The sequence below is a fragment of the Herpailurus yagouaroundi genome, unplaced genomic scaffold, assembly GCF_014898765.1.
Source record: "Herpailurus yagouaroundi ecotype Mexico unplaced genomic scaffold, PumYag 202, whole genome shotgun sequence".
NCBI classification, from domain to species: Eukaryota; Metazoa; Chordata; class Mammalia; order Carnivora; family Felidae; genus Herpailurus; species Herpailurus yagouaroundi.
The window spans coordinates 4372476-4399863 of record NW_024412433.1 but is presented as its reverse complement, the minus strand read 5'-3'; the positions used below and the strand labels follow the sequence as shown (position 1 = coordinate 4399863).

Below are 27388 nucleotides of genomic sequence, written 5' to 3'. Positions count from 1 at the left end.
ATGGAATCATATAATGTGTGGTCTCTTATGTCTGGTTCCTTTGCGTTTGCATCATGTTTTCGAGGTCTACCCATGTTGCGGTGTATCTCAATTGATTTTTCCTTTTTTTATCGCCAAATAATATTCCTTTGCATGCACGCACCACATCTGCCCTATCCAGTTACCGCGTGATGGATATTTAAGTTGTTCCAAAGTTTTGGCTATTATGAATAATAGTCTCATGAATGTTCACACATAAACTTTTTTGTGTGGACATATTTTCATTTCTCTTGGATAGAAGCCCGAGAGTGGGCTGCTGGGTCATTTGGCATCTTTATATTTAACTTTTTTTTTAAAGTAGGCTTCAGGGGTGCCTGGGCGGCTCAGTCAGTTAAGTGTATGACTTTGGCTCAGGTCATGATCTCACAGTTCATGAGTTCGAGCCCTGTGTCGGGCTCTGTGCTGACAGCTCAGAGCCTGGAGCCTCCTTCAGATTCTGTGTCTCCCTCTCTCTGCTCCTCCCCAGCTCAGGCTCTGTCTGTCTCTCTCTCAAAAATAATAAATAAAAAAAAAAACTTTAAAAAAAAAACTAGTGAAGTAGGCCTCATACCCAATGTGGAGCCCAATGAGGGGCATGAACTCAGGATCCTGAGATCAAGATCTGAGCTGAGATCAAGAGTTGGACACTTAACCGACTGAGCCACCCAAGCACTCCTATATCTAACTTTAAAGAAACTGACAAACTTTTCTCCAAGTGGCCCCACCATTTTGTGTTCCTACCAGCACCACAGGAGGCTTCCCTTTTCTCTGCACCCTCAACATTTGTTATTGTCTGTCCTCTTGATTGTCACCATCCTAGTGGGTATGAAATGGTCTCATTGCAGGATTTATTCCTTCATTCATTTATTTATTATTTATTTATTTAAAGTTTAGTTAACACACAGTACAATATTGGTTTCAGGAGTAGAATTCAGTGACTCATCACTTACATACAACACCCGGTGCTCGTCATTACAAGTGCCTTCCTTAATGCCCGTCACTATTTAGCCCATCCCCCACCCACTTCCGTCCATCAACCCTCAGTTTGTTCTCTATCATCGAGTCTTCTGTGGTTTGTTTCCCTCTCTTTTCTTCCCCCCCCCTTCCATATGTTCATCTGTCTTCTTTCTCTCTTTTTTTTAATGTTTATTTATTTTTGAGAGAGAGAGACACACAGAGTGTGAGCAGGAGAGGGGCAGAGAGAGAGGGAGACCCAGAATCCGAAGCAGGCTGCAGGCTCCGAGCTGTCAGCACAGAGCCCGATGCAAGGCTTGAACTCACGAACCGTGAGATCGTGACCTGAGCCGAAGTCGGACGCTTAACTGACTGAACCTCCCAGGCGCCCCTCGTCTGTTTTACTTCTTAAATTCCACACGAGTGAAATCATACGGTACTTGTCTTTATCTGACTTCTGACTGACTTATTTCACTTAGCATAATACTTTCTAGCTCCATCCATGTCATTGCAAATGGCAAGATTTCATTCTTTTTGTTGGCTGAGTAATATTCCATTGTATATATCTATATGCCACATCTTCTTTATCCATTCATCAGTTGATGGACATTTGGGCGGTCTCCATAGTTTGCCTATTGTTGATAGTGCTGCTCTAAAACATCGGGGTGCATGTATCCCTTCAAATCTGTATTTTTGTAACTTTTGGGTAAATATCTAATAGTGCAATTGCTGGATCATAAGGTAGCTCTATTTTTAGTTTTTTTGAGAAACCTCCACACTGCTATCCAGAGTGGCTGTACTAGTTTGCATTTCCACCAACAGTGCAAGAGGGCCCCCCTTTCTCTGTATCCTTGCCAACACTTGTTGTTTCTTACGTTGTTAATTCTAGGCATTTGGACAGGTGTGAGGTGGTATCTCATCATGGTTTTGATTTGTGTTTCCCTGATGATGAGTGATGCCGAGGATCTTTTCATGTGTCTGTCGGCCATCTGGATGTCTTCTTTGGAAAAGTGTCTATTCGTGTCTTCTGCTCATTTCTTCGCTGGGTTGTTTGTTTTTTGGGTGTTGAGTTTGATAAGTTCTTTATAGATTTTGGACACCAACTCTTTATCAGATATGTCAGTTGCAAATATTTTCTCCCATTCCGTAGGCTGCCTTTTCGTTTTGTTGATTGTTTCCTTCACTTTTCAAAAGCTTTTTATCTGGATGAAGTCCCAATGGTTCATGTTTGCTTTTGTTTCCCTTACCTTAGACGACGTGTCTAGTAAGAAGTTGCTATGGCCGAGGTCAAAGAGGTTGCTGCCTGTGCTCTCTTCTAGGATTTTTTCCTGTCTCACATTTACGTCTTTCATCCATTTTGAATTTATCTTTGTGTATGGCATAAGGAAGTGGCCCAATTTTATTCTGCACGTTGCTGTCCAGTTTTCTCAGCACCACTTGTTGAAGAGACTATCTTTTTTCCATTGGATATGCTTTCCTGCTTTGTTGAAGCAACTGTATGTTGACCATACAATTGTGGGTTCATAGCGTTTTAAATTTTATCTCCCTAATGACTAATGGTGTCAAGTATCTTTTCCTGTGCTAATTAGCTATTCATATACGATCCATTGTGCATGGTCTTCAAGTCTTTTGCCCGTTCTTTGACTGGATAGGCTTCTTATTGAGACGTTAGAGTTCTTTGTTAATCCTGGACATAAATCCCTTTCCAGGTATATGCCTGAGGACATATCTTCTCCCAGTCTGTTTTTGTCTTTACATTTTTTTGATGGCATCTTTTGAGGTGTAAAATTTTTGAATTTTGATGAGGTTCAATTGAGCAATATTGTCTGTTAGTTTAGTTCTAATTTGCGTTTCTGTTATAGGCATGGGGTTGATAATCTTTTCATATTCTGAACATCTTTTATTATGTTTCAAACCCATTTACATTTTCTTTTCTGAGAACTGCCTGTTCATATCCTTTGGCTTTTTAAAATATCAGGTTATTTATCTTTTTTTTACAGACCTGCAGGAGCTCTTTATATATGAAAACAATGACCTCCTGTGTGTGATGCTCATTACAAGTAATTATCCTACTGTGTCATTGGTCATTGGACTTCACTTGGGGTTGGTTTTGCCACATGGGTTAGAAACTGTGTGTGTGTCATTGAAAATTTCATTTTTTTCTTCTATGACTCCTGGGTTGTGCAGCAGAGGTAGAAATGTCTTTCTCACTCTGAGGTTATGACATTTCTTCCTTGGCTTCTTCTAGTTCTTTTGTGTTTTTGTTTTGTTTGACGTTTACATCTTTGATCCATCTGGAAGCATTCTGGTAGAAGCTATAAAGAAACAGGGATTTAATTTTCTTCTTTTTTTCAGATGATGACTTGCTTATTCTAATACTATTTATTAAGTGTTTTTTTCTCCCCCTTACCCAAGAAAGGTGAGATGCCATCTTTATTATGGACGAAATTTGCGTAAATTTGGGTATATTTCTTGATTTCCTATTCTTTTCCATTGATGCGTCTTTTTAGTTATTTGCCTCTTTCAATGGGCTCTTTAAAAAAAATTCTTTTCAACCGACTGAGCCACCCAGGCGCCCCTAGGAAAAGAAATTAAAAAAAAATTTTTTTTTTTTTACATTTACTTATTTTTGAGAGACAGAGAGAGACAGAGCACAAGTGGGGGAGGGGTAGAGAGAGAAGGAGACACAGAATCCGAAGCAGGCTCCAGGCTCAGAGCTGTCAGCACAGAGCCCGACACGGGGCTCGAACTCACGAACCGCGAGATCATGACCTGAGCCGAAGTTAGACGCTTAACTGACTGAGCCACCGAGGCCCCCACAATGGGCTCTCAATGACACGGTTCAATACTGGGTAGGGCTAGTTTCTTCTCATTACATTGTGCTTTTGGAATTTTATTGGTTATTCTTGGGTACTGACTTTCTATCTAAAGTTTAAAATCAGGTTGGTCACAGGGCACCTGGGTGGCTCAGTTGGTTGAATGTGTGACTTTGGCTTAGGTCATGATCTCACAGTTTGTGGGTTCAAGCCCCACGTCCGGCTCTGTGCTGACAGCTCAGAGCCTGGCGGCTGCTTTGGATTCTGTGTCTTCCTCTCTTTCTTCCCCTCCCCTGCCTGTTCTCTCTCTCTGTGTTTCTCTCAAAAATAAATAAAATAAATATAAATTAAAAAACAGGAAAATCAGGTTGGTCACATTCTGTGAGGCCTGCCCACCCCACCTCCACCATAATGCCACTGGTATTTTTGTCTGGATCGTAGTACACGTACAGATGAAGTTTGGGAGAGCTGACGTATTTACCGTGCTGTGTATCCCTGCCTAAGAACACAGGGTGCTTTTATCTCTTGTCCTCTGCATCCCTCACAGTGTTTTGAACTTTTCTTCACATAGAACACACATTTATTATTAAGTTTGTTCCTGGATGCTTTATTGTTTTGTTGCTGTTGCTGTTGAAAGCGGACCGTTTGGTTCTACTTTCTTTCCAGCCGCCGTTTGCACACACGAATGCTTTTGCTCTCTGTAACTCCCCGTCTTCCTTCTCGTACTGTGTGAAGGGGCTGTTCAGTTTATTCTCATTGCTTTTCTACGTGTAGAGCAAACCTGCAAAAAGTGTCCGCTTTGCCTCTTCCGTTCTAATTTTTCTGTCTCTACGTTCTTTCTCGTGTCCCACTGTGCTTGATAGATCCTAGGGGACAGTGGGGACAATGGCCACCCTTGTATTTTTCATGACATTGGTGGAATTGTCGCTTGTGAATTTCATTCAGCGCAGTGTTAGATCTTGAACCAAGAAATACTTTGTCACGTTAAAGAAGTATCCCTATATTCTGATTTTTTTGGTTTGTTTCATAATATCACAAATGGCTGTTGAATTTGTTTTTTAATATTTATTTATTTTAGCATTTATTTATTTTTGAGAGAGAGAAACAGCACGAGCAGGGGAGGGGAAGAGAGAGAAAGACACAGAGAATCTGAAGCGGGTTCCAGGCTCTGGGCTGTCAGGGGTTCTGCGTGCTGATATTTCGGTTTGAATTTTTGCATTAAAACTTGTAACGAAGACTGGTCTGTGGTTCTATTTGTCCTCAGCCTTTCTGGGGAGTTGGTAGCAATGGGATTATGCTCACTTCGTAGCAAGTGTTTGCACTGTTTGTTTTTTACAAACGTAAAGTTGACTCTTTAGGTACATGTTACCATGTTTGTGCTTGGCCTGTCTCTTCATCCTCCTCCTTCCGTTAGCGACAACTGTTACGACCTCCTGCAAGATTTCCACGTGCGCTGCCTGAGGTACACGACGCACGTCACCTCATCTAACCATCACATCAGCCCCGGGAAGGAGGCACCGCTGGGATGTCCATTTGCAGAGGAGAAAACTGAGGCGCGAGGGGAGGCTGCGGACGTAGCGAGTGCTGGGACTCTGGTTCATCAACACTACGCTGTCCCAAGTCTTCACTCACCTATGTTTAAAAGTCACGCTGCCTCAGGGCGCCTGGGTGGCTCAGTCCATTAAGCATCTGACTCTTGGTTTCAGCTCAGGTCACGATCTCGTGGTTCATGAGATCGAGCCCTGAGTCGGGCTCTGTGCTGACAGCGTGGAGCCTGCTTGGGATTCTCTCTCTCTCGGGCTCTCTGCCCCTCCGGGGCTCATGCTCGTGCTCTCTCTCAAAAATAAATAAACATTAAAAGAAAGTCCTGCTGCCTTGCGGCTGGTCTCCTTTGCTTTAACGTATTAACTGGAGATCCTCAGTTTCTTTTGTTTTTAGTAGACATCAGCCCTACTTGTGAACGTCTCTTGTACACGATTTAGACACGGCACCAACTTTCTTCCTCCTGAGGTCACTCCCTTTCTAAACTAACACGAAATGCATTTGGGGCCTGGCCGTGGGCTTTCAGGACACAGCGTGTGCCTGATAATGTAGCTGCAGAGACAAGACCCAACCGTGTAAAAACGAGAAATGGCACCAAGTCGAAATGATAGCCACTCAAGGCAGGGTTTGATGGGCTGGGGAGGTTATGTGGTCGCTGAGTTCCGAGGAGGACAGGAGTCTGCCAGAGGGCAGAGCGAAGGCTGGGGAGCTGAGATCAGCTTCTGATGGGGGGTGGGGGGGAAGAGCGCTTCCCTTTGACCCCGAGGGCTCACTCAGGGGAGCACAGGGGGGTGGGAGGTCAGTAGTGCTGAGGGTGAGAAACCCTGACCTGTAGCATGGCTTTTACCTCTGTGTAGTGCTTCGTGTTCCTTAACTGGGTCCCTCCTAAGGAGCATTAGTCTGTTTTCTTCGTCAGTGCTACAAACGGGGCAGACACGGACAGCTGGTTCAACCATGTGTATGGCAGGGGGCAGCAAATCACACCGCAGGGGCCACATCCGGCCTGCTGCCCAGTTTGTAAATAAAGTTTTACTGGAACACAGCCATGCCCATTCGTTACCTACTGTCCGTGTTCACTTTCATGCTAGGATGGCAGAGATGAGCAGCTGTGGCAGAGAATGTTGTTCCATAGCCTCAAATATTGACCATTTGGCCCTTTATGGAAAGTTTGTTGGCTCCGATCTACGGCAACTTGTCTTATCTTGTGCTTGGAATAAATTCCTTGAATAGCGTTTACGGGTCAAAGAGTATACTCATTAAACATTTCATATTTACTTGGCCCACGTCCCTCAAGAATGTCATGCTAATTTACGCATTTATGTATCCAGCCACAGCAGATGAGAGTGGCTTTTCTTTACATGCTCACCAACTCCAGTGATGACCGTGACTTAAAATTTTTACCAACTGTATAGGTGAAAAGAGATATGGTGACATTATTTTACATTTAAGTCTCGATGCTAGTGAGTTTTAAAATTTTTTAAATTAAGGTAACATTTTTCCCCCTGCTTTTCTACTGGGCTGTTTAGATTTTTCTTCGTATTTTCTAAGAACTCTTTATGTATGAAAGATAGCTACTGTCACCTATGTCGCAAATATTTTCTCCAGTTCATCATATGATTTTAATTTGAATTATGCTATATATTTGTTTGCCATTTGAGCTTTATGTAGTCAAGTATACCAGCTTGAGTGTATCAGTATGAGTTTCACTTTTAATGGCAATGCTCGTAGTACTCTACTGTAGGGTATGATGCAAATCTTCTCTTGGTTTCCATGATAAATACGCTGAGGTTAAGAATGGTTTTCCTATTGGGGCGCCTGGGTGGCTCAGTCAGCTAAGCGTCTAACTTCGGCTCAGGTCATGACCTCGCAGTCCGTGGGTTCGAGCCCCGTGTCAGGCTCTGTGCTGACAGCTCGGAGCCTGGAGCCTGCTTCGGATTCTGTGTCTCCCTCTCTCTCTTTACTCCTCCCCCACTTGTGCTCTGTCTCCCTCTGTCTCTCAAAAATAAATGAATATAAAAACAAACAAACAAAAAAAAGAATGTTTTTTCTATTTATAGTTTATTGACACATCTCTAAAAATAGCTCTAAGGGTGCCTGGGTGGCTCAGCTGGTTAAGCATCTGACCCTTGGTTTTTGGCTCAGGTCACGATCTTGCAGTTCGTGAGTTTGAGCCCCACGTTGTGCTCTGCGCTGACAGTGTGGGGCCTGCCTGGGATTCTCTCTCTCTGCCCCTCCCCTGCCCATGCATGAAGAAAACTTTAAAAATAAATAAATTAATAAATATAGCTTTAGCCGTCAATTGCATCAGACGACCCTGGAGCATCTATAGCGATGTTTCTCTGGAAGAGTGTCAGTATGCAAAGAGCTGAGTCCGGACGGATGAGCAGAAACTAAGTGGGGGAAGAGGGGCAGAAGACCACGCTGGGATGAGAGGAGAGCACGACGCACACAAAGGCACCACAGACGCCGTGACACGAGGCATGGGGAGGGTGGGCGAGTGGCCGCTGGAGTCCGTGGCAGGAAGGTGGGGGCAGGAGACGACCCTGAGAGGCAAGCAGGGGCCAGAGCCTAAAGGGGCCCTTGAAGTCAAACTGCTCAGAATTTACCAAGAAAGTGAGCCCCGCGCATTGTCACGTCTCTTTGAAAGGCAAGATGGGAGAAAGAAGGAATTCATTTTGAAATAAATTTAAAAGTACGTCATTGGTGAAACCCCAAAAGTAGTTCCCTGTGAACACGTGTAGGGAAATAACCCAAACCTAGTAACACTACGAACCCATCCAGCTTACGCTTCAAAAGAAACGCGGTTGCAGTATATTTATGTTTCATTTCTCAAGCGTGTTCGTACCTGTTGTGGGGTCTTGTTGGAGAAAATAATAGCTGACCCTCCTTCTTCTACATGAGGGTAGTCAGGAAACGTGCCTGTTAAGTTCCTGAGGAAGCAAAAGAGGGAGATTAAGTAGAAATGAACTCCGTAATTCAGAACGTAATACAGAACTCCCCTCTGTAATATTTCCCACTAGCTGGCTCTGCTTACGCTCATTTAAATGAGTGACGGTTGGGGAGCCGGGGTGGCTCGGTCGGTTGAGCGTCCGACTTCAGATCAGGTCATGGTCTGGCAGTTCGTGAGTTCGAGCCCGGCGTCGGGCTCTGCGTTAACAAACAGCTCGGAGCCCGGAGCCTGCTTCGGATTCTGTGTCTCCCCCTCTCTCTCTGTCCCTCCCTGCTCACGTTCTGCCTCTCTCTGTCTCTCAAAAACAAACAAAGGTTTAAACAAATTAAAAAAAAAAAATAATAAACGAGTGATGGTTGTCAGCGTGGAAGCTCCCTGCCCGTTGCGGCCGGACACGCTGCCTCCGAGACCCCGGAGACGTTCCTAGAGGTTTGCTTCCTCCAGGTAATTGTTACTTGGAGACAGACACCCCTCTCTTGAAAACAGATTTTTAAAATGATTGAGACACTCTGTGCTTGAGTTAGGAATGAAGACAGAAGCACAAATCATTTCTTCCTGTTTAAAATTTAGAATAAACACAGGGTTTTGAAACTAAACAGAAGGATGAAGCTGTTTGGATGACAAATTTACTAACGGTGCATGAGATACATGGACACGCTCTTAAGTTTCTGTAAGGCTAAGGCTCCATTTTGCACGGGCTCCAAATAGTTTTTTGTGTCACCGTGTAATTTTTACCTTTCAAAAAGCAGAGTTTGCAATTTATTAAAAAAATTTTTTTTAACGTTTATTCATTTTTGAGAGACAGAGAGAGACAGGGCATGAGTGGGGAGGGGCAGAGAGAGAGAGAGAGAGAGAGAGAGAGAGGCAGACACAGAATCTGAAGCAGGCTCCAGGCTCTGAGCCGTCAGCACAGAGACCGATGGGGGGATTGAACCCACAGCCCGCAAAATCATGACCTGAGCCGAAGTCGGCCGCTCAACCGACTGAGCCACTCAGGCGCCCCGCAGACTTGGCAATTGAATCTTGAGGAATTTTGCGAGGGGTGTGTGTGGTTACTATTTCTACGTGCCTGGGGGTCTACTGAGGCAGAGAAACTAAGGGTTAGAGGAGACAGCCGTGCTGAAGATGAGTCTACAACAGTGGTTCTCAAACATTTGCCCTTTGGAGCCCTTTATACTCTTAGAATTTTTGAGCATCTCAAAGAGCTCTTGTTTATGTGAGTTCTAGCTACAAGTATTTACTGTGTTAGATACTAAAACGGAGAAATTTCTAAAACGTGCATTTTAAATTCACTTAATAACAACGCTGACAAACCCCTTATATGTTCACGTAAATAACATCTTTAGTACATGTCTGAAAACAAACAAACAAAAATAGAAGAGTGTTACTGTTCTGCATCTTTGAAGCCTTTTTAATGCCTGGCTTGGGCGTTAGCTGGCCGCTCCTATCTGCTTCCATATTCGTTCTGCTGCAACATGCTGTTTTGGTTGAAGCTTGGGAAGAAAACCTGTCCTCCCGTTCACCACATTTCATCATTCATTAGCAATTCCGCCGATCTCAAAACCAAAAGCCTGAGTAATGGGAAGCTCTCAGGCTCACGGGGGTGATCACAAGAGTTCCAAAAATTTAATTTCTGCCATGTCAGAGGTTTTCCTTCAGGCTCATTTGGTTCACTTTTTTGAGAATCTGGCAGTTGTTTGCTCAATTAAGAATGATGTTCCGGGGCGCCTGGGTGGCGCAGTCGGTTAAGCGTCCGACTTCAGCCAGGTCACAATCTCGTGGTCCGTGAGTTCGAGCCCCGCGTCGGGCTCTGGGCTGATGGCTCAGAGCCTGGAGCCTGTTTCTGATTCTGTGTCTCCCTCTCTCTCTGCCCCTCCCCCGTTCATGCTCTGTCTCTCTCTGTCCCAAAAATAAATAAACGTTGAAAAAAAAAAAAAAAAAAGAATGATGTTCCATGAAAAGTGGCTGGTTCGGCTGAAAGCAGACGGCTCCACAGGTGTGCGTCCAGATAGCCAGCACACTCGGTGTGCGGCCAAAAGCATTCAGTGCACTTCTGATTTCATCAGGCAGAATATTAAAAAGCTGTGTAGTCAAGGGTTAAGTCTTTTTTTTTTTAATGTTTATTCATTTATTTTTGACATTGAGAGGGTGTGAGCGGGGGAGGGGCACAGAGAGGGAGACACAGAATCCGAAGAAGGCTCCAGGCTCCGAGCTGTCAGCACAGAGCCCGATGCGGGTCTCGAACCCACAAACCGCAGGATCATGACCCCGAGCCGAAGTGGGACACTTAACTGACTGAGCCACCCAGGCGCCCCAATTGCCAAGTCTTCTTAATACAATTACTTTTTACTGTGTCCTCAAGGATACTGTTAAATGAAACCTTTTTTTTGAAAGGCACATGCATGGTGGTGAGGGCTGACTCTGAATTGGGGCTGCTGCTTGGTTCATGCTTAGGAGTCAACACCCCTGCTGGCTGTTGCCCCGGTGTTTCCACAGGATTACTCTTCAAGCATTTTAAAACAGTCACATCATTGTCTGCACAAAATATCTCAGGTCTCCTGAGCCTTTCCTTTGGGCTCATTTAATAGGAACATGACTCAGCTCCTTAGCTTTGCTTTGAAAAGCACTGACCACGATGGGGCATATGTGGCCAAATGAAAGGGCAGGATGATGGTAGGAGATCACATGCTAAGTGACACTGACACTAAGTCACACTGCTTAGTGATATTGTCACTAGACATAGACTAGACTATGTCACATGCTAAGTGACATTCTGTCAATGGAGCTGCCATCATTGTAGCTACCTTGGTGGACTCATGTACTCATTTACCCATCCATCCACCCATCCATCCATCCATCCACTCATCCATCCCTCCACCCATCCATCCATCCATCCATCCACCCATCCACCCATCCATCCCTCCACCCATCCATCATCCATTCATTCACCCACCCATCCATCCATCCGTCCATCCGCCCATCCATACATCTATCCATCATCCATCCATCCCTCCATCATCCCTCCATCCCTCCATCCCTCCATCCATCCAATCTATCCAACCATCCATCTATTGATATGGTCAATCAACACACACCTGATTAGTACCAATGAGATTCTGGATGTAGTGATGGGAGACAGTGATCTGAAGACTGACATGTCAGCCGTTGCCCTGATGCTCTCACCTTCCACAATCACATGGCTGATGCATGTATTTGACTTCAGACACTGCTTGTTCACAAGACTCAAATCTCAAATCTTATTAAACTGCCTGACCACAGTCTATCTTGTTCTGTGCTTCACTTGGCCTTGACAGGTTAAAAAGTATGAATACATTTGGGGCGCCTGGGTGGCTCAGTCGGTTGAGCGTCCGACTTCAGCTCACGTCATGATCTCACGTTTTGTGGGTTCAAGCCCCACGTCGGGCTCTGGGCTGACAGCTCAGAGCCTGGAGCCTGCTGCAGATTCTGTGTTTCCTCTCTCTGCCCCTTCCCAGCTCACACTATGTCTCTCTCTCTCTCTCTCTCTCTCTCTCAAAAATAAACATTAAAAAAATAAAAAAACCCAAACAACTATGAATACATTTGGATTAAAAGCTCAAACACTCTTGCTCTGTGCACCCACCGGCCCATCCCTCCAAAGGCCACTTTATAGGCAGCTTCCTTGTCTAATTTTAATTCCACACTTCAAAGCTTGAGTGTTTTGGGGGACTCAGAACAAACCTAGAAACTGACATAAACTGAACACAAACAGGATTTACATGTGCCATTTCTAAAATAGAATTCATAATTATGTTACACATCAATTGTCATAGTAAGATTTAATAATGCATGTATGATAGTTTTCATAGTTCTTTTTGCAAAAACAGGATCAAATATATCTATTTTTAACAGATACAAGGACATACTTTGTTTTTTTTAAGTCATGTTAGTTTAAGTAATTAACCATAAACTGAAATTGGATGTCTTGGCCTTAGAGACTGCACAAACTGTTGTAGGGCACACATTTAATAGATTTTAAAATTCTCATCGAGACATGACAGCATAACCTGATAGCTCTGTCTCACTTCCATGCACACGTGTGCACACACACACGTGCACACACTTGCATCATACATGCACATGCACACACATGGATCAGGCATGCATATGCACACACGCATCATGCACACACACATGCATCATGCACGCACACACATACATGTACACACACTTGCATCATGCACGCACGCGCACACACACACACTTGCTGTGCTCACACCATCCCCATGTTCTTCCTCCCTCATAAGGAGTCCTCTGGCCCCAGAGTGGTTGTTTCCCAGCTTTGGGATATTCTTTTTAATTTTTTTTATCGTTTATTTATTTTTGAGACAGAATGAGACAGAGCATGAATGGGGGAGAGTCAGAGAGAGAGACAGAGACACAGAATCCGAAGCAGGCTCCAGGCTCCGAGCTGTCGGCACAGAGCCCGACGTGGGGTTCGAACTCACGGACCGCGAGATCACGACCTGAGCCGAAGTCGGACGCTTAGCCGACTGAGCCACCCAGGTGCCCACCAGCTTTGGGATATTTTAAGTGTGCCCTGGGTGTGCACTGATTGGGATTCTCCCTGTCCATGTCGCCCTGTCCTGTGTGTCCTGTGATTCAGTCACTTAGAGCATGCTGACAGATACTGAATTTTACTCTGTTTCCTTGGTTGCTGGGTTTCACCCTCACATTTTTCAGCTGCGGGGCCGTGGCCTCCCCTCTCCCGAGTCAGGGTGCTCAAAGCTGGGACACACCTGATCTCTCCTGCCGCTAATCATAAGGAAGCTGTAAGGTGACGAGCTGTAAGGTGTCGCTCTGGGCTCAGCACACTGCAAGGTGTGAAAACTGCAGGGACTGTTGGCCTTGACTTGGGGACGAGTAAAGAGAATATGATTTGGGCTCCCACTGTGCTCCTGACAGAAACAGCTGGGGCTGACAGCATCGGCTGCAGGTGAAAGCCCATCGGGGGACTTCTGGGGGAGTAATTCCAATGACACAGTGTCAGGAAGGATTACAGGTGCAAACAACACGCATGGTTTCTGCTGGACTCTGCTCCCCCCACGGGCACCTCATTCCTGTCTTCACCTTCTCCACAGTCCCAGGATCACCGAGGGGCAGGCGCTGTCCTCTCACTTGGGTACAGACGTGCTGTCTGGTCACCACCCACGGTGTCTGAACACCACGGGTGCCTTATCCAGGCCTCCTGTCCCGAAAACACGCCACTGTGCTTAGGGCTGACCCATGCTGTGAACATTGGCAGTAGTCAGATAACTGGAATGACAAGATGATGGGGTCTCGGCCTGGAAAATTCTCCTCCCCATCCCTCCCGGGGACTTTGCTACTCGTTGCCTGAATGTGTCCGGAGAGGGGAGTGGGGAGCCGCAGAGACAGCTGGTCCCCTCTCTGACTGGTGGAAGGGACCACCACTCCCCAAACGGGCCGGCCTGATCCTAACCACCAGGACCTGAGAACGTGGCCTCATTTGGAAATAGGGCTGTTGGGAGGAGGTTATACTGGAGGGGGCAGGGTGGGCCCGCATCTAATGTGACTGGTGTCCTTATAAACAGGGGGTGACTAGGACCCCAGGACAGACACACACGGACTATGTGAAGACACAGGGAGAAGGTGGCCATCCACACGCCAAGGAGGGGCCTGGAACAGCTTCTCCCTCACGGCCTGTGCAAGGAACCAACCTGGCTGACGCCACGGCGGTCTTGGACTGGAGCCCCAGACAGTGAGGGAGTGAACTCCGGCTGTTTTGGCCACCCAGCTGTGGCACTTGTTACGGTCACCGTAGGAAGCTAATCCACGAGCCTGGCAACAAGTTTGCTGCTGGCGACTTCCGCGGTCGTTCTACCGCTCCCCTCCACTCTCTCTGGATCTGTCAGATGGCCGAGTCCTCTTTTCTGGAAGGTTCTCTCTCTTGGCTTCCTCTCGTCTCTCTCCCCTCTCCTCCATCTTTTTAGGCAGCCCTCCTCCGTCTCACACAGAAGGAGCTCAGATTGCGAGGCTTATCATCGGCGTTTGAGCTCTTGACTGTCCCTTCATTTCAGGAGGAAGGTTCCGTCTAGGCTCTGCTGCCCCTGATGGCCACCTGCTCAGCCTTCCGGGTCAGGGTCTCCTCGGCTCCCGGACTATAGGTGCTGGGGACCCAGGGCTCTGCTCTTGGGCTCTTCTCCGTGCATGTGCATCAGGGTCTCATCCGGTTTCTTGGCTTCAAACAGCACCGTGCACTTCACCCCTCCCAACGCCGTGTCTCAGGCTCGTCTGTCCCCCGGGCTGCAGACCTACATTCGACGCCTGCCCACCACCTCCATCCGAAGCGCAGCGAGTTCCTCAAGCCCAGATGTCGCAAACCCAGCCTCTGTCCTCACCTCGTCCCCCAAGCCCCCTCCTCCGCCTGCATTTCCCCATTTCAGAAAATGGAAGCACTCGTAGTTGCCTCCAGGGGCAAAAACCTAGAATCGTCCTCCAGCACGTTCCTCCTTCGTGCCTCTGTTCAAACCGCCCGCAAACCCTGCATCCGACCCCCTGTCATTGCCTGTGCTGGTCCCAGCCACCGTCAACTCTTGTGCGCGTTACTACAAGGCACAGGATGCCCTGCTGTGCCCCCGCCCCGCCCCCGACCACTCCTGCTCTGACCACATTCCTTGCAGCAGCCAGAGCGAACCTTTTAAAACAGAAGCCGCCTCGCATCACGCCCCTTCTCTGCTCCAAGTTTGCCAACTCTCTCACTCAAAGTGAAAACCAATGGCCTTCGGACCAGGTTAACTTAGGTCCCTCCTTATAGGTTCTGTCACATGCAATTCATAACGGCACCCCCTTTCACTCTTAAGTGTCCTGGTGTGGACATTTAATTATATGGTTCCTCCACCTGCAATGGCCTTCGTGACACTCACCTGCTACCTCCCTGGCTTGGCCCTCACCACCTTCCCCCTGCTCCCCTGCTTCCAGCTGCTCCCCGTCTACTGGGGGTTCTCCCTCCTCAGAGACAGGTTCTCCCGCAGAGATCACACACACACTCAAACGGTATCGTATCAGAGAGGTCTTCCCCGACCACCTTGTATAAAATAAGTTTTTCAGCCAAATAAATACATTCCCTCTCATCTGACAGCCGAAGGTCCCGCCCAGGTAGGTACGTGTGGGGTAGGGAAGAAAAGGATGGAAAGTTATTTTTGGATCATTACTTCAGTTTCTCTTTACAGTTTGGAAAACCCTTTCATAGATGCGGGGATCTTCTCCACTTAGATCGTAGCACACAAAACACCCCTGCAACGTTATCGTGTTCAACACGCTGCCTCTGTGCGTGATGATTGAGATCACAGCACTCCCTCAATTAGACTTTGAATCTTGATTCCAAAGACACTTGATGATCTTTCATCGTTTTGCTGATTTGCAAAGTTACCGTGCTGCACATGCTTCGGCGCCATTCGCGGACCCCCTCCGACTTTCTATTTGTCCCCCGATGGGGGGCAGCAGTCAAGCCCAGAACAGGTGGCTCAGCCGGGCAGTCAGACCACCTAATGGGGCGAGTGACGTAGAAAATGGCACGGGGCCGCATGGAAAATCACCTGAACCGCGCAGATGAGGGCTCTCTCATTTCGCCCAAGTCTACAGAACACGACGGAAAAGGAACACCAAGAAAGGAGAAAATCGTCCAAGGACACGATGCATGAGAATGGCACATGGAGCTTAATGAGACTGGATTCATCAGGTATTTCTGAGCTCCTACCATTCAGTCACCTGCAAACAAATGCTGGCATATCCCATGGGGGTTATGTTCATTTAAAAAAATTTTTTTTAACATCTATTCATTTTTGAGAGATAGAGACAGAGCATGAGTGGGGAAGGGGCAGAGGGAGAGAGAGAGAGAGAGAGAGAGAATCCGAAGCAGGCTCCAGGCTCCGAGCTGTCAGCACAGAGCCCGACGCGGGGCTCGAACCCACGAACCGTGAGATCATGACCTGAGCCGAAGTCAGACGCTCAACCGACTGAGCCACCCAGGTGCCCCTACATTCATTTTAAAGTAAGAATTCAGCTTTGGGGAACAACGTGTAATTCGTATTAAATTAAGTACAATTTCCAAAAGATAGAATTTAAAGTTACTCGTCTAACCCTTTGCCTAAAAAATATTCAGAAAGATCTGAATGCGATCGCTGGATGTGCAACATATCATGTACCGAGCCCCAGAGACACTCGCGTATCACTAAGTCCGATTACTCTTGGACTATTACAAAAGAAAGAAGCGGGAGGGGCCACCAAGTCCCCGTCCCTGCCAGAGAACTAATCTAGGTGATGCTGTCTTGTAGTTGTTCCGGGGTTGGACATCTGCAGTTGTTGGACATTTCTTCCAGCTTCTTCTACCAGTCCTGCTCTTGACTCCTTCCGCACAATCAGAATTATTTAAGGGGACGAGGCCTGCACCCATCACACCTGCTCTCCCCTAACCGAGCTCCCACGTGGGCTTCACATGTGTAAAGCCATCGCACTGTTTCGTCCTGGCCAAACACTTAATTCTCACTCTGCCCCACCCCCATCCAAATCCTTGGTCCACGATCCTCGCTCACAATCCTGTCTTTGGCCCGACGCTGTGCCCAAGCTTCTCTTAGCCTAAGACAGAGGCTCCTGCCTGAGACACATGGACCCCAAGCCCCCATCCTGGCCCGAGGTCAGGGGCTGCTCCTGCCCACTCTTGACCTCCACAAGGGCAAGTGGGAAGTATGCTGTATTTTCTTTTCTACGGATAGTGTTTGCCTGGTATGAGGGTGGCTGAGGCAATGGTGTTGCTGTGTCCTTTTTTTTTTTTAAGCTTCTTTATTTTGAGAGAGGAAGAGAGGGAGGGAGAGAGAGTGAGAGGCAGACTAGAGGGAGAGAGAGAATCCCAAGCAGGCTCTGAGCTATCAGCACAGAGCCCAACACGGGGCTTGAACCCTCGAACTGTGAGATTGTGACCCGAGCCAAAGTCGAGAGTCGGACACTCAACCGACTGAGCCACCAGGCGTCCCAGCCGTTTCCTCCTTGCGCCTGAAATACTTGCCCACCCGGGCTCTGCAGTGTGGGGGCAGGGCCAGAACTGGGTGGAGAACCTGCCCGGACGCCCAGGTCCCGACGTGGCCTGTCCAGAGCTGCCGCGCACTGTGACCCAACTCAGCTCGGGCCACCTCAGTGTGCACCTCACAGGCGTCTCCCACTAACAGCCCCAACCCGTTCTGGAAAATGAGAGGCTCCACACAGGATGCCCGTGTCTCCTGATCTTCAACGGGAAGGATTATAATCGGTGACAACCGTGCCCCCGTGCCCCCAACTGGTTGTTCCCCTGGGGAGGCAGGGTCATGGCAGCACGCTGGGAAAAGCACCCGGTTGTTTCCCGAAAAGAAGAGAATTCACGCTCGGACACGCCAGGCGGTTCCCGTTTCCCTTCGCAGTCTGTTTTCCCGAACCAGGAAATGGAAAAAGACCTTTTGTCAGCCGGGAGCCCTGTTTGCTGAGAAGATGTGGTTTTTCCAGACTTAAAATAACCGCAGGGTGTGTGCTTACAGGTCTTACAAATATTCTTTTAAATATTTCCTCATGCTGTATTTTATCAGTGCGAGGACTCCACTCCTGGACATGTGCTGGTTCTCTGGAAGATCTCTAGAGACCTACTGTCGACAGGAAGCCCGGGGCCAAGAGCCGAGAAAGGAGACTCAGCCCGACTCTGGCCGCTCCACCCGTGGGAGGCACGGCTTGGCTGGAGACCCGCTCACCCGTGGCGCCCACATGTCAGCTCTCCTCTCCCTCCGATGCCTTCACCATTTTGCCTTTACGGGTTTTGACCAGTTTAGGTGAGGAGTGGAAGCCAGATGTGGACTTGAATTTCTTCAGCTGCTAGTGAGGCTGACACTTTGCCACGTGCCCGTGCATCTGCGTCTCGTCCTTTCTCGGATCCACGTAAGTGGCAGAAATGACAACAGCTCACAAGATGCGTGTCGCACGGAGGTTTACACCGCGTTTTCACACCTGCCTTTCACAAAGTACTTTCTCATTTCGTCCTTACAGAAATTCTGTGAGATACGCATTTCCCTCCACTTTGCGAAGGAGGAAATTGGAAAATGCGAGAGTTTAAGTGATTTATCCTAAGGCAAATGGTTCCAGAGCCCGGATTCTGACTTGAACTCGAACCTGTGTCTGGATGTGCAGGGCGTCCCCACTTATCACAGCCACTTGCTGTGTTTGCGTGAATCCTTAGACAACGGATTCCTAAGACTTCCACGGTTGCCCTGGATACCCTCCTGCCCCAATGGTTCTGCCGTTAGGAATCTTCACAGAAGTGAAGGCAGAGATACTCTGCTATGCACTGTCTGTACTAGTAAAAACTGTAAATAATAAAAGCTACGATCAAACCCTGCAAATAAGCGCCCCTGGGGATTGGCTATATAATTATGGTGAAGCCTCAAGGTAGAACTCTGCTTCTGTTCTACCTTGGACAGAAGGTCTACCAAAGGTAGAAGGTCTACCAAAGGACAGGTAGAACTTCGTCCGTTTTTTACCTGTTCGCCACGGGCACCTTATACACACTCGGAGCTCTCGCAAAGACCAGCTGCTCTATAGGAATGGCGGAGATGTTAATGGTAGAATATTAAGGGGGAAGACCAGGCTGGGAAGTGATATGCGTTCTAGAAAGAAAAGGGGATAGGCGGACAGCCTCAGGTGTGGGTGTTTCGGTCCGCAGGTGTGTGGAGACCGGCGAGCTGTGTCCCTGTGTGCACCTAGGTTCACGCACAGCTGTGGGAATGGATGGGGGAAGACCAGTAAATTCTTCTGTATGCATTTGAGTATTGCTTTCCGTGCCACAGCGTATAGGAATTATGTTGGTAATTAAATAAAACGACAAGGTAAAATAAATTACATTAAACATACAGGTGGTATTTGGCTGGTTTCCTTTTTTTTTCTTCAAGTTTTTTTTTTTTATTATTTATTTATTTTGAAAGAGAGAGAGAGAGAGAGAGCACCAGAGAGAGCAAGCAGGCTCTGTGCTGTCAGCGCAGAGCCCTAAGTGGGGCTTGAACTCACAAACCGTGAGATCATCACCTGAGCCAAAATCAAGAGGCGGACGCTTAACTGACTGAACCACCCAGGCACCCCTGGTCGGTTTCCCTTTCTGTCTTATTTTAGGGTTTGACTAGGATACACATTTCGTAAATTTTACAGTGGAATCAATCCAATTTTCTTTGACAATATTTTTGTTCCTAGAAGTCAGAAAATTGTGACCTGTGTCTAGGAGAGTTAAGTTCTCCATTGTGCTTTCTACTTCCTGTTGGCCTTAATAATTAGATCAATCTAGTTCTATCTATGTCTATTATGTTCTATCTATGTCTATTAGATCAATCTATGTCGTTTGCAGTCTTATTACTTCTAGTCACTTAATTTATCATACACTATTTCCATCTCTGTCTGTCACTTCCTGGGCTCTCCAGTTTGCTCTGTTGATTCACGTTTCTGCTTTTATATTCGTAGAATGCATTCACCTTATTTTTCTTTATAATAATATACTTGAAAACAGAGTGCCATTTGTCCTGCCCTGTTGGTGTTCCCTTCTTGTTTTAATCCTAATGACTTTAATAATTATGTTTGCAAGTTCAATAAATAATCCTGTTGGGATTTTAATTGGAATTGCGGTCTAGCAATTACTTGGAGCAGATATGTCGTCTTTCCATTGGATCGGGAGCATGGTGAGTCTGCCCACTTATACAAGTCTTTTTGTATTCCTTCCTTTTAACATTTATAGCCTTCTTAAACTTTCACATATTTTTCTTTCATATTTAGTCTATCACTGATTTAAAAACTACATTGTGCCACTTTCTTTAAAATACTTATTTCCTTTTCATGTCATACTGAAAATAATTTATCTCATGGAACTAACTGATATTAGGGGCAAAAGCCATCCATACTGTCCTTTCCTGAGAAGGCCTGCAGCGTTTCTTCAAGTGCATGGCTTTCTTTTGGTTTAAAAAATCCTGGATGTTTCACTCATTCACGCACTCATTTAGAACTTAAGTGAGTATCTACGATGTGCCACAGACACTTTGAGGCACTGGGAAAAAGCAGTAAACAGAACATCTAAAAGTCTTTGCTTTTATTCAGCTTACATTTTATTATGCTGAGAATTAATCCTTGTCTTGCCATTTTTAAATTTTATTTTATGTATGTATGTATGTATGTATGTATGCATTTATTTAAATGTTTATTTATTTTTGAGACAGAGAGAGAGAGAGAGAGAGAGAGAGAGAGCAAGCAGAGGAGGGGGAGACACAGAATCAGAAGCAGGCTCCAGGCTCTGAGCTGTCAGCACAGAGCCTGATGTGGGCCTCGAACCCACAAACTATGAGATTATAACCTGAGCCAAAATCAGACGCTTAACCCAAAAAAATTTTTTTTAAATTTTAAAATAAGAAGGGGATATTTGATTTTATGAAATGATTTTTCTGCATGAGCTGAGACGATCACATTGCTTTTATTGGTATTACACAACACTGAATTTTCTTTCTTTTTTTTTTTTCAACGTTTATTTATTTTTGGGACAGAGAGAGACAGAGCATGAATGGGCGAGGGGCAGAGAGAGAAGGAGACACAGAATCGGAAACAGGCTCCAGGCTCTGAGCCATCAGCCCAGAGACTGACACGGGGCTCGAACTCACGGACCGCGAGATCGTGATCTGGCTGAAGTCGGACGCTTAACCGACTGCGCCACCCAGGTGCCCCACAACACTGAATTTTCTTAGCACTTAACTATTTACGTTTTTGGGACTAGACACTGGCGGTATGATTTCGAGCCACTTGGAAATCTAAAAAGTACTGTCTGAAATGACAACTGAGTCAGAGACAAAAATCAAAATGCAAACGGGTTGGAGATGGACAAGAAAATCATGACATGTAATTCAAAAAATTTTTTTAAATATTTATTTTTCAGAGAGAGAGAGAGAGAGAGAGACAGCAATATAGAGTGTGAGCAGAGGAGGGGCAGAGAAAGAGGGAGACCCAGAATCCAAAGCAGGCTCCAGGCTCTGAGCTGTCAGCACAGAGCCCGACGTGGGGCTCAAACTCACGAAATGTGAGATCATGACCTGAGCTTAACCAGATGCTTCACCGACTGAGCCACCCAGGCGCCCCACGGCATGTCATTTTTCCAAAGTCCTCCAGAATAAGGGTCCAGCACCCAAATCACATGCCCCTAATTTCCCTTCCCCCAGATCCTGCTGGAAGCCCCAACAGAGCACACACCTGGGGCAGGTCTGGGAGCTAAAATTCCCAGGGAGGGGGCTCCTGCCATGAGGTCAGCACCTGCCCTGGGGAGGAACAGGTGCCTGGGCCAGTGAGCCCCAGAGTGACAAAGGAGCCACTGCAGGGTCATGACCCGCCTTCGGATTTTAAAGGACGACCCTTCCTCTGTGTGGTGGACAGACTGTAGTCCCTGTGTTCTCCTTCTCCCGGTGTTCACACCTTTGTGTGTTTCCCTCCCCTTGAGTGTGGGTCGGACTGGCCGCTGGCTCGTAACCCACGGGATACAGCAAGCAAGACGGCGGGATGTCACTTGTGTGATTGCTCCACGTGTCTGTAGACTCCCTCCCTTGCTGGCTTTGATGAGGCAAGTTGCCAGACCCAGGGGCCCACCCCCCACAGAGCGGGGGACGACTCTGGCCAACAGCCAGCAAGCCCTGGGGCCCTCGGTCTGGCAGCCCCACAGGAACTGCACGCCGCCAGCTGCCACTGGAGCTTGGAAGCCGATGTGACCCCGTCTGCAGCCCTAGGGGACCCAGGGCAGAGGACGCAGCTCAGCCCAGACTCCGGATCCACAGCAGCCGCGAGACGCTCAGTGGCTGTGGTTTCCAGCCACCGAGTCCGTAAGCCAGACTGATACGGTTATGCGGCGATAAAGAGCAAATGCACCGTCATTACGTTGAGACAGATTCGGAGAGCAAGGGTGGTCGCAGGAATGAGTCAGGGGGCCACGCAGTCTAGGTTAGGGCTGACGCGGCTCAGACCAGGCCCGGTGGCAGCAAAGACCGAGGCCTAGACGTGGGGGGTTTGGGGCATATTGTGAAGGTGAAGCCGATGGAATCTTCTGACGGACTGGAATTTGGGCTCAGAGAAGGAGAGGAGTCAGGGTTGTGCCTCAGGGACGGGCAGGGTGGGTTCTCTGTCCCCTGGGGTGCGAAAGGCCGTGTGGGGACAGCTCTGAGGGGATGAGGTTCTGGGCACACGGACCTGAGAGGTCCCCCAGCCAGCTGATACCGGGCCGGACCTCCACGTCTCTCCGGGCGGCGGACTCACACTTGGGAGTCAACGCAGCTCGGATGGGGTGGAAAGCCACACGCCGGATGAGAGTTCCAGGGAGACAGGGAGGGGACGGGAACGCAGGCCTGGACCCTGGGCCTCCGCTTGTGAGGAGATGCGAGAGAACAGGAGGGAGAGCAGCTCGTGGGGGGCTCCTATCAGCTCTTCAAGCCCCGGGCCCTCCCTCTCTTGTCAGATGATGGCACGGCCACTTGTATGATGTAACCTCATCCTGACCAAAGTGAGCCTCCACGGAGGCGGGGGGGGGGGGGGGGATTGTTGGACAAAGCAGATGATTTCACGGAACCAGCAGAGAAGACTTCAAGTCAGACAGACTTTCCAGCTGGAAAAGATGGACTGCCCGGCCCTCGGCAGGCAGGTGTGTTCCCTACGTCGGCTGCTGCTTCTCGCCTGTACCCTGAACGCCTTGAATGTGACCAACTAGGGTGGTTGAAAATGCAGTGTAATTTCTGGATAACCCGATCCAGTAAACGTACCGAGATGATTTGCAATGAACCTTCCATACTAGTGGAATTACTATTATTATTTTTAAAATTTTTAACGTTTATTTACTTTTGGGAGAGAGAGAAAAAGAGAGAGAGAGACAGAGCATGAGCGGGGGAGGGGCAGAGAGAGAGAGGGAGACACAGAAGCTGAAGCAGGCTTCAGGCTCCGAGCTGTCAGCACAGAGACCGACGTGGGGCTCGAACTCACGTACCTCGAGATCATGACCTGAGCTGAAACCAAGAGTTGGATGCTTAACTGACTGAACCATACAGGTGCCCCAAAGGAACTATTAACACTCATGGGCTCAGAACTTGATATCATTGACTCTTCTAACGCATCCAACAGTCTTACGAGGTAGGTACTGTTATTGTCAGTGGTTTTCGGATGAGAAAACCCAGGTTTTCGGTGACTTGTCCATGCAGATCCGCTCCAGAGCCTACGGGCTCGGCTCCACTGAGGGAGCCACGCGCAAGCCACGCGGAGCTGGGAGGTCACGGGAAGCAACTGTTGGTTTAGGTCCCAGTAATAAAAACATAAAATAAAGCTTTGGACCCAGTAAAGAGGCATCTGGTGGCTGGATGTATCGTGAAAATAGTATTTTCCTGGAAATGACGAAAGTCGGGGCCACAGCCGCTAATTAGCTGTGTGGCGTGAGACAAAACCTCCATCACTATGGGGACCTGTTTCGCTCATTCTGCCATACGGTGTAGCTGAACTGGGTTTGTCTACTCGGTTGTTAAAAACAAGCATGGTGCGCCTCTTAGACCATTTCTAAAGTTCCTCTCAGCTCTAGAAGCTCTATGATTTATATGTGACAGGAGTTGGCGGCGAAAGGCAACGCTAGTTTCCTACAGAATCTATTCTGTGATTAATGTTACTTTCTTATAAAAAGATACTTGACGTAGTGATCTGACTTTATGTGCTTTTATTGAGGAAGCTTGAGGAGAAAAACACCCGTGCCTAGCAAATGGGGTTTGCAGAACCTTTGGTAAAGTTAGGGCCTATTAAAAATTTATGCATATTGTCAACAATTCTTGCACGAACGGGAAAATGACCAGTGCTAGTTTGCAGTGATTTAGAAAGGAGAACTACGAAAATGATAAATATTTCCCTTGAGGTCTGACACTGTGCTTCAATGGGTCCCACCGTTTCAGACTCCCAGGACAGAGATTTATCTGTGTTTCATCAAGTATGAAAAATATACGGGTGGAGGGGTTTCCGGCTGGTACTCCCCCCCCCCCCAGTCATCCAGTTACCTCCATTAATGTCAGCAGGCTCATAAATTTCTCCTGTGTTCTAAAGAAAGCAGCTTGTACCCCTGCACAGAAGCCTCCAAAATGTCACTTGCTGTCTATAAATTCACTTACACTCAATAAAGGCAATTGGCTGCACATGGGCCTAATTACCACGGCCCTCCTTGGGAAACTGAGGGGCTCACCGTTTCTCAAAGGAGAGGGGGAAAAAAGTGGTGTGCAATTGCACAGTGGCACATCGCGAAACCTGATTTCTTCACTGGTGTTTCTCCTTGTTAGTGGGATATTACAAGCAGTTATCACTCAAGACGGAAGTTTCCTTCCCGATTCGGAAGTAATCCCTTCGCTCGTGCTTGAATCCTATAGGAGCCTCCCTGCCCAACCCCCTGCCCATTTGCATTTTATCGAAAGAAACAACATGTTAGTCATCACGTGATGGATCAGTCTGATTTCGGTTACTCTCCCGTTGGGAAAATGACCCCACGTGGCGTCCCTGCACCTTTCTGTCTTAAATATTTGCAAAGGAATATGTACAAACACCTGGGCAAGAGCAGACCGCTTGAGGAAGGAATGGAGAGATTTCGCATTCAGATAGGCTGCCCTCAGTTTCTGTTCACACGCTCCTGGTTCAAAACCCCGACCATGGTTCATCCACATTCCCTTATCTATTTCAAGAATCCAGAAAGCCTGGGAAAGTAGTCATGAGAGGAAGAGTGTACGTTAGCAGAACAGAAATGCATGGTTTAAACTCATTTCTTACGCGCTACTTTTAAAAAGAAATAACCACGGGGGCGCCTGGGTGGCGCAGTCGGTTGAGCGTCCGACTTCAGCCAGGTCACGATCTCGCGGTCCGGGAGTTCGAGCCCTGCGTCAGGCTCTGGGCTGATGGCTCGGAGACTGGAGCCTGTTTCCGATTCTGTGTCTCCCTCTCTCTCTGCCCCTCCCCCGTTCATGCTCTGTCTCTCTCTGTCCCAAAAAATAAATAAATGTTGAAAAAAAAATTAAAAAAAAAAATAAAAAAAAATAAAAAGAAATAACCACGTACACACAGCAATGGAACGCATTACAGAAAAGGGTAGCTTTAGGGCACAAAGGTTAATTCTGCAGGTTCTCTGACCTTACTGGATCAAACGGAAAATACGAATTTATGAAGCATGAAGGCAGGATAATTTCTGTCCGGAGCAACACAGACATGTCGACATATGTCACCGTAAGACACAGAAATGAAGGGCTAGCTACAACAAACCTAAAGGCTCTGTATCCAAAGAACAGTCAGTCCTCTGTCATGACGTATTACACGCACCATAAAGCAGACGGCCCAAAGTCGTCTGCCTTTCCCAGGTAATAGAGAGTCAGTAGACCTGAGGGCTTTCACATTCCCAGGATAATTTTGGTTTTAATTTTTTCAGTGGTGCTCTGCCACTCCTTACGGGGGCTCCCTACACGTCCCCCTTCCCTTGGCAGAGGGTGGCAGTAACTTTGGCCCAGAGCCACTCAAAGTACCGTCCCAGGAGCAGAAGCATCAGCATCCGTTTGGAGCTTGTTAGAAACTCAAAACTCTACACCAAAAACGCAGGCAACAAAAGCAAAAATAGACAAGGGGGATGACATTAAGCTAAAAGGCTTTTGTGCAGCAAAGGAAACAATCAACAGAGCGAAAGCCGACCTAATAAAATGGGAGAAAAAGTTTGCAAGTCATCTATCTGACAAAGGGTTAACACCTAAAATATATGAGGCGTTCCTACAGCTCAATATATATTAAAAAAAATATATACCCTGATTTAAAAAAAAAATGGGTGAAGGAACCGAAGAGACATTTCTCAAGCAGAGACCTACAGATGGGCGATAGGTACATGAAGAAATGCTCAACATCACTCATCATCGGGGAAATGCAAATCAGGACCACAATGAGACAGCACCTCGCACCTGTCAGAACAGCTGGACTCAGAGATGAAAAATAACAAGAAAAAGGAGGCCTTGTGCATTGTTGGCGGGAGTGTAAATTGGTGTGGCCATTGTGAAACACGTTCCCACTTTTGGGAAACGAGCTGAGCACGGCACGGTTATACGCACACTAAAATAATAGAAAGTTTATACATTGCTCTCTGCCCTCAGTTCCCGGCTCGGACTCGTAAAACCCTCGTAATTTCCTAATTGATCAGAGCACTAAGAGAATGCTTTGTTCTAATATTTGATCTTTGACCCCAGTTCCTCGCACAGGGCTCGTAAATCTCTGGGTGACAGGAGTGCCTTTTGTTCTGCTGAAACAATGTCTGGGGGGCTGCTGAATGGGGGCTCGTCAGGAGGAAGACCGAGCCATGATTTGAGGCTCGGGACTTTCAGCCCCGCTGTCTATTCTCCAGAAAGCGGAGAAGGGATGGAAATTGAGTTAATGGTCAATCGTGCCTCTGTGATGAAACCTCCACAGAAGTCCTCAAAGCACAGGGTCTGGAGGTCCTCCGGTGAACACATGGAGGTCCTGGGGGCGGTGGTGTCCCTTCCCCGGTCCCTTGTCCCATACGTCTCTTCCATCTGGACGTTCATCTGTCTCCTTTCATAATACACCAGTAGACCTCAGGGTTCCCCGGAGTTCTGTGAGCTATTTTAGCAAATTATGGAACCCAATGGGGAGTCCTGGGAACCCCAATTTATAGCTGATCAGTCAATAGTACATAGAGGTCAGAACCAGAGACCTGTGACTGGCACCTGCAGGGGAAGAGCCTTGTAGGACCGAGCCCCCAACCTGCAGGCTCCGGCACCGTGACCGGGGGACTGCGCTGAACTGTGGGGCACCCGGCTGGTGCTGAGGAAATTCCTTCACATGTGGAAAACCCACAGCCCTGGTGTCAGCAGTGAACGAATGCTTGTGAGGGTGATAGCAGTGTGTGGTAGGGGAGAAGCACACAGGAGGAAGTGAGTTTTTTTTTCTTCTCCACCCCCGTGTTCACTGCAACAGTATTCACGGAGGTCAAGATATGGAAACCGACTAAATATCCGTTAAGGGATATGTG

General features: G+C 47.5%; 1 protein-coding gene across 1 annotated transcript in view; it reads right to left on the bottom strand.

Moving 5' to 3' along the window:
* Nucleotides 1-27388, bottom strand: part of DRC11 (dynein regulatory complex subunit 11) — a 159545-nt gene that overhangs the window by 78871 nt on the left and 53286 nt on the right. The window contains exon 7 of the mRNA XM_040450581.1: nucleotides 8176-8260. Within this exon, the coding sequence (XP_040306515.1) occupies nucleotides 8176-8260 (85 nt within the window). The remainder of the gene's footprint in view (nucleotides 1-8175; nucleotides 8261-27388) is intronic.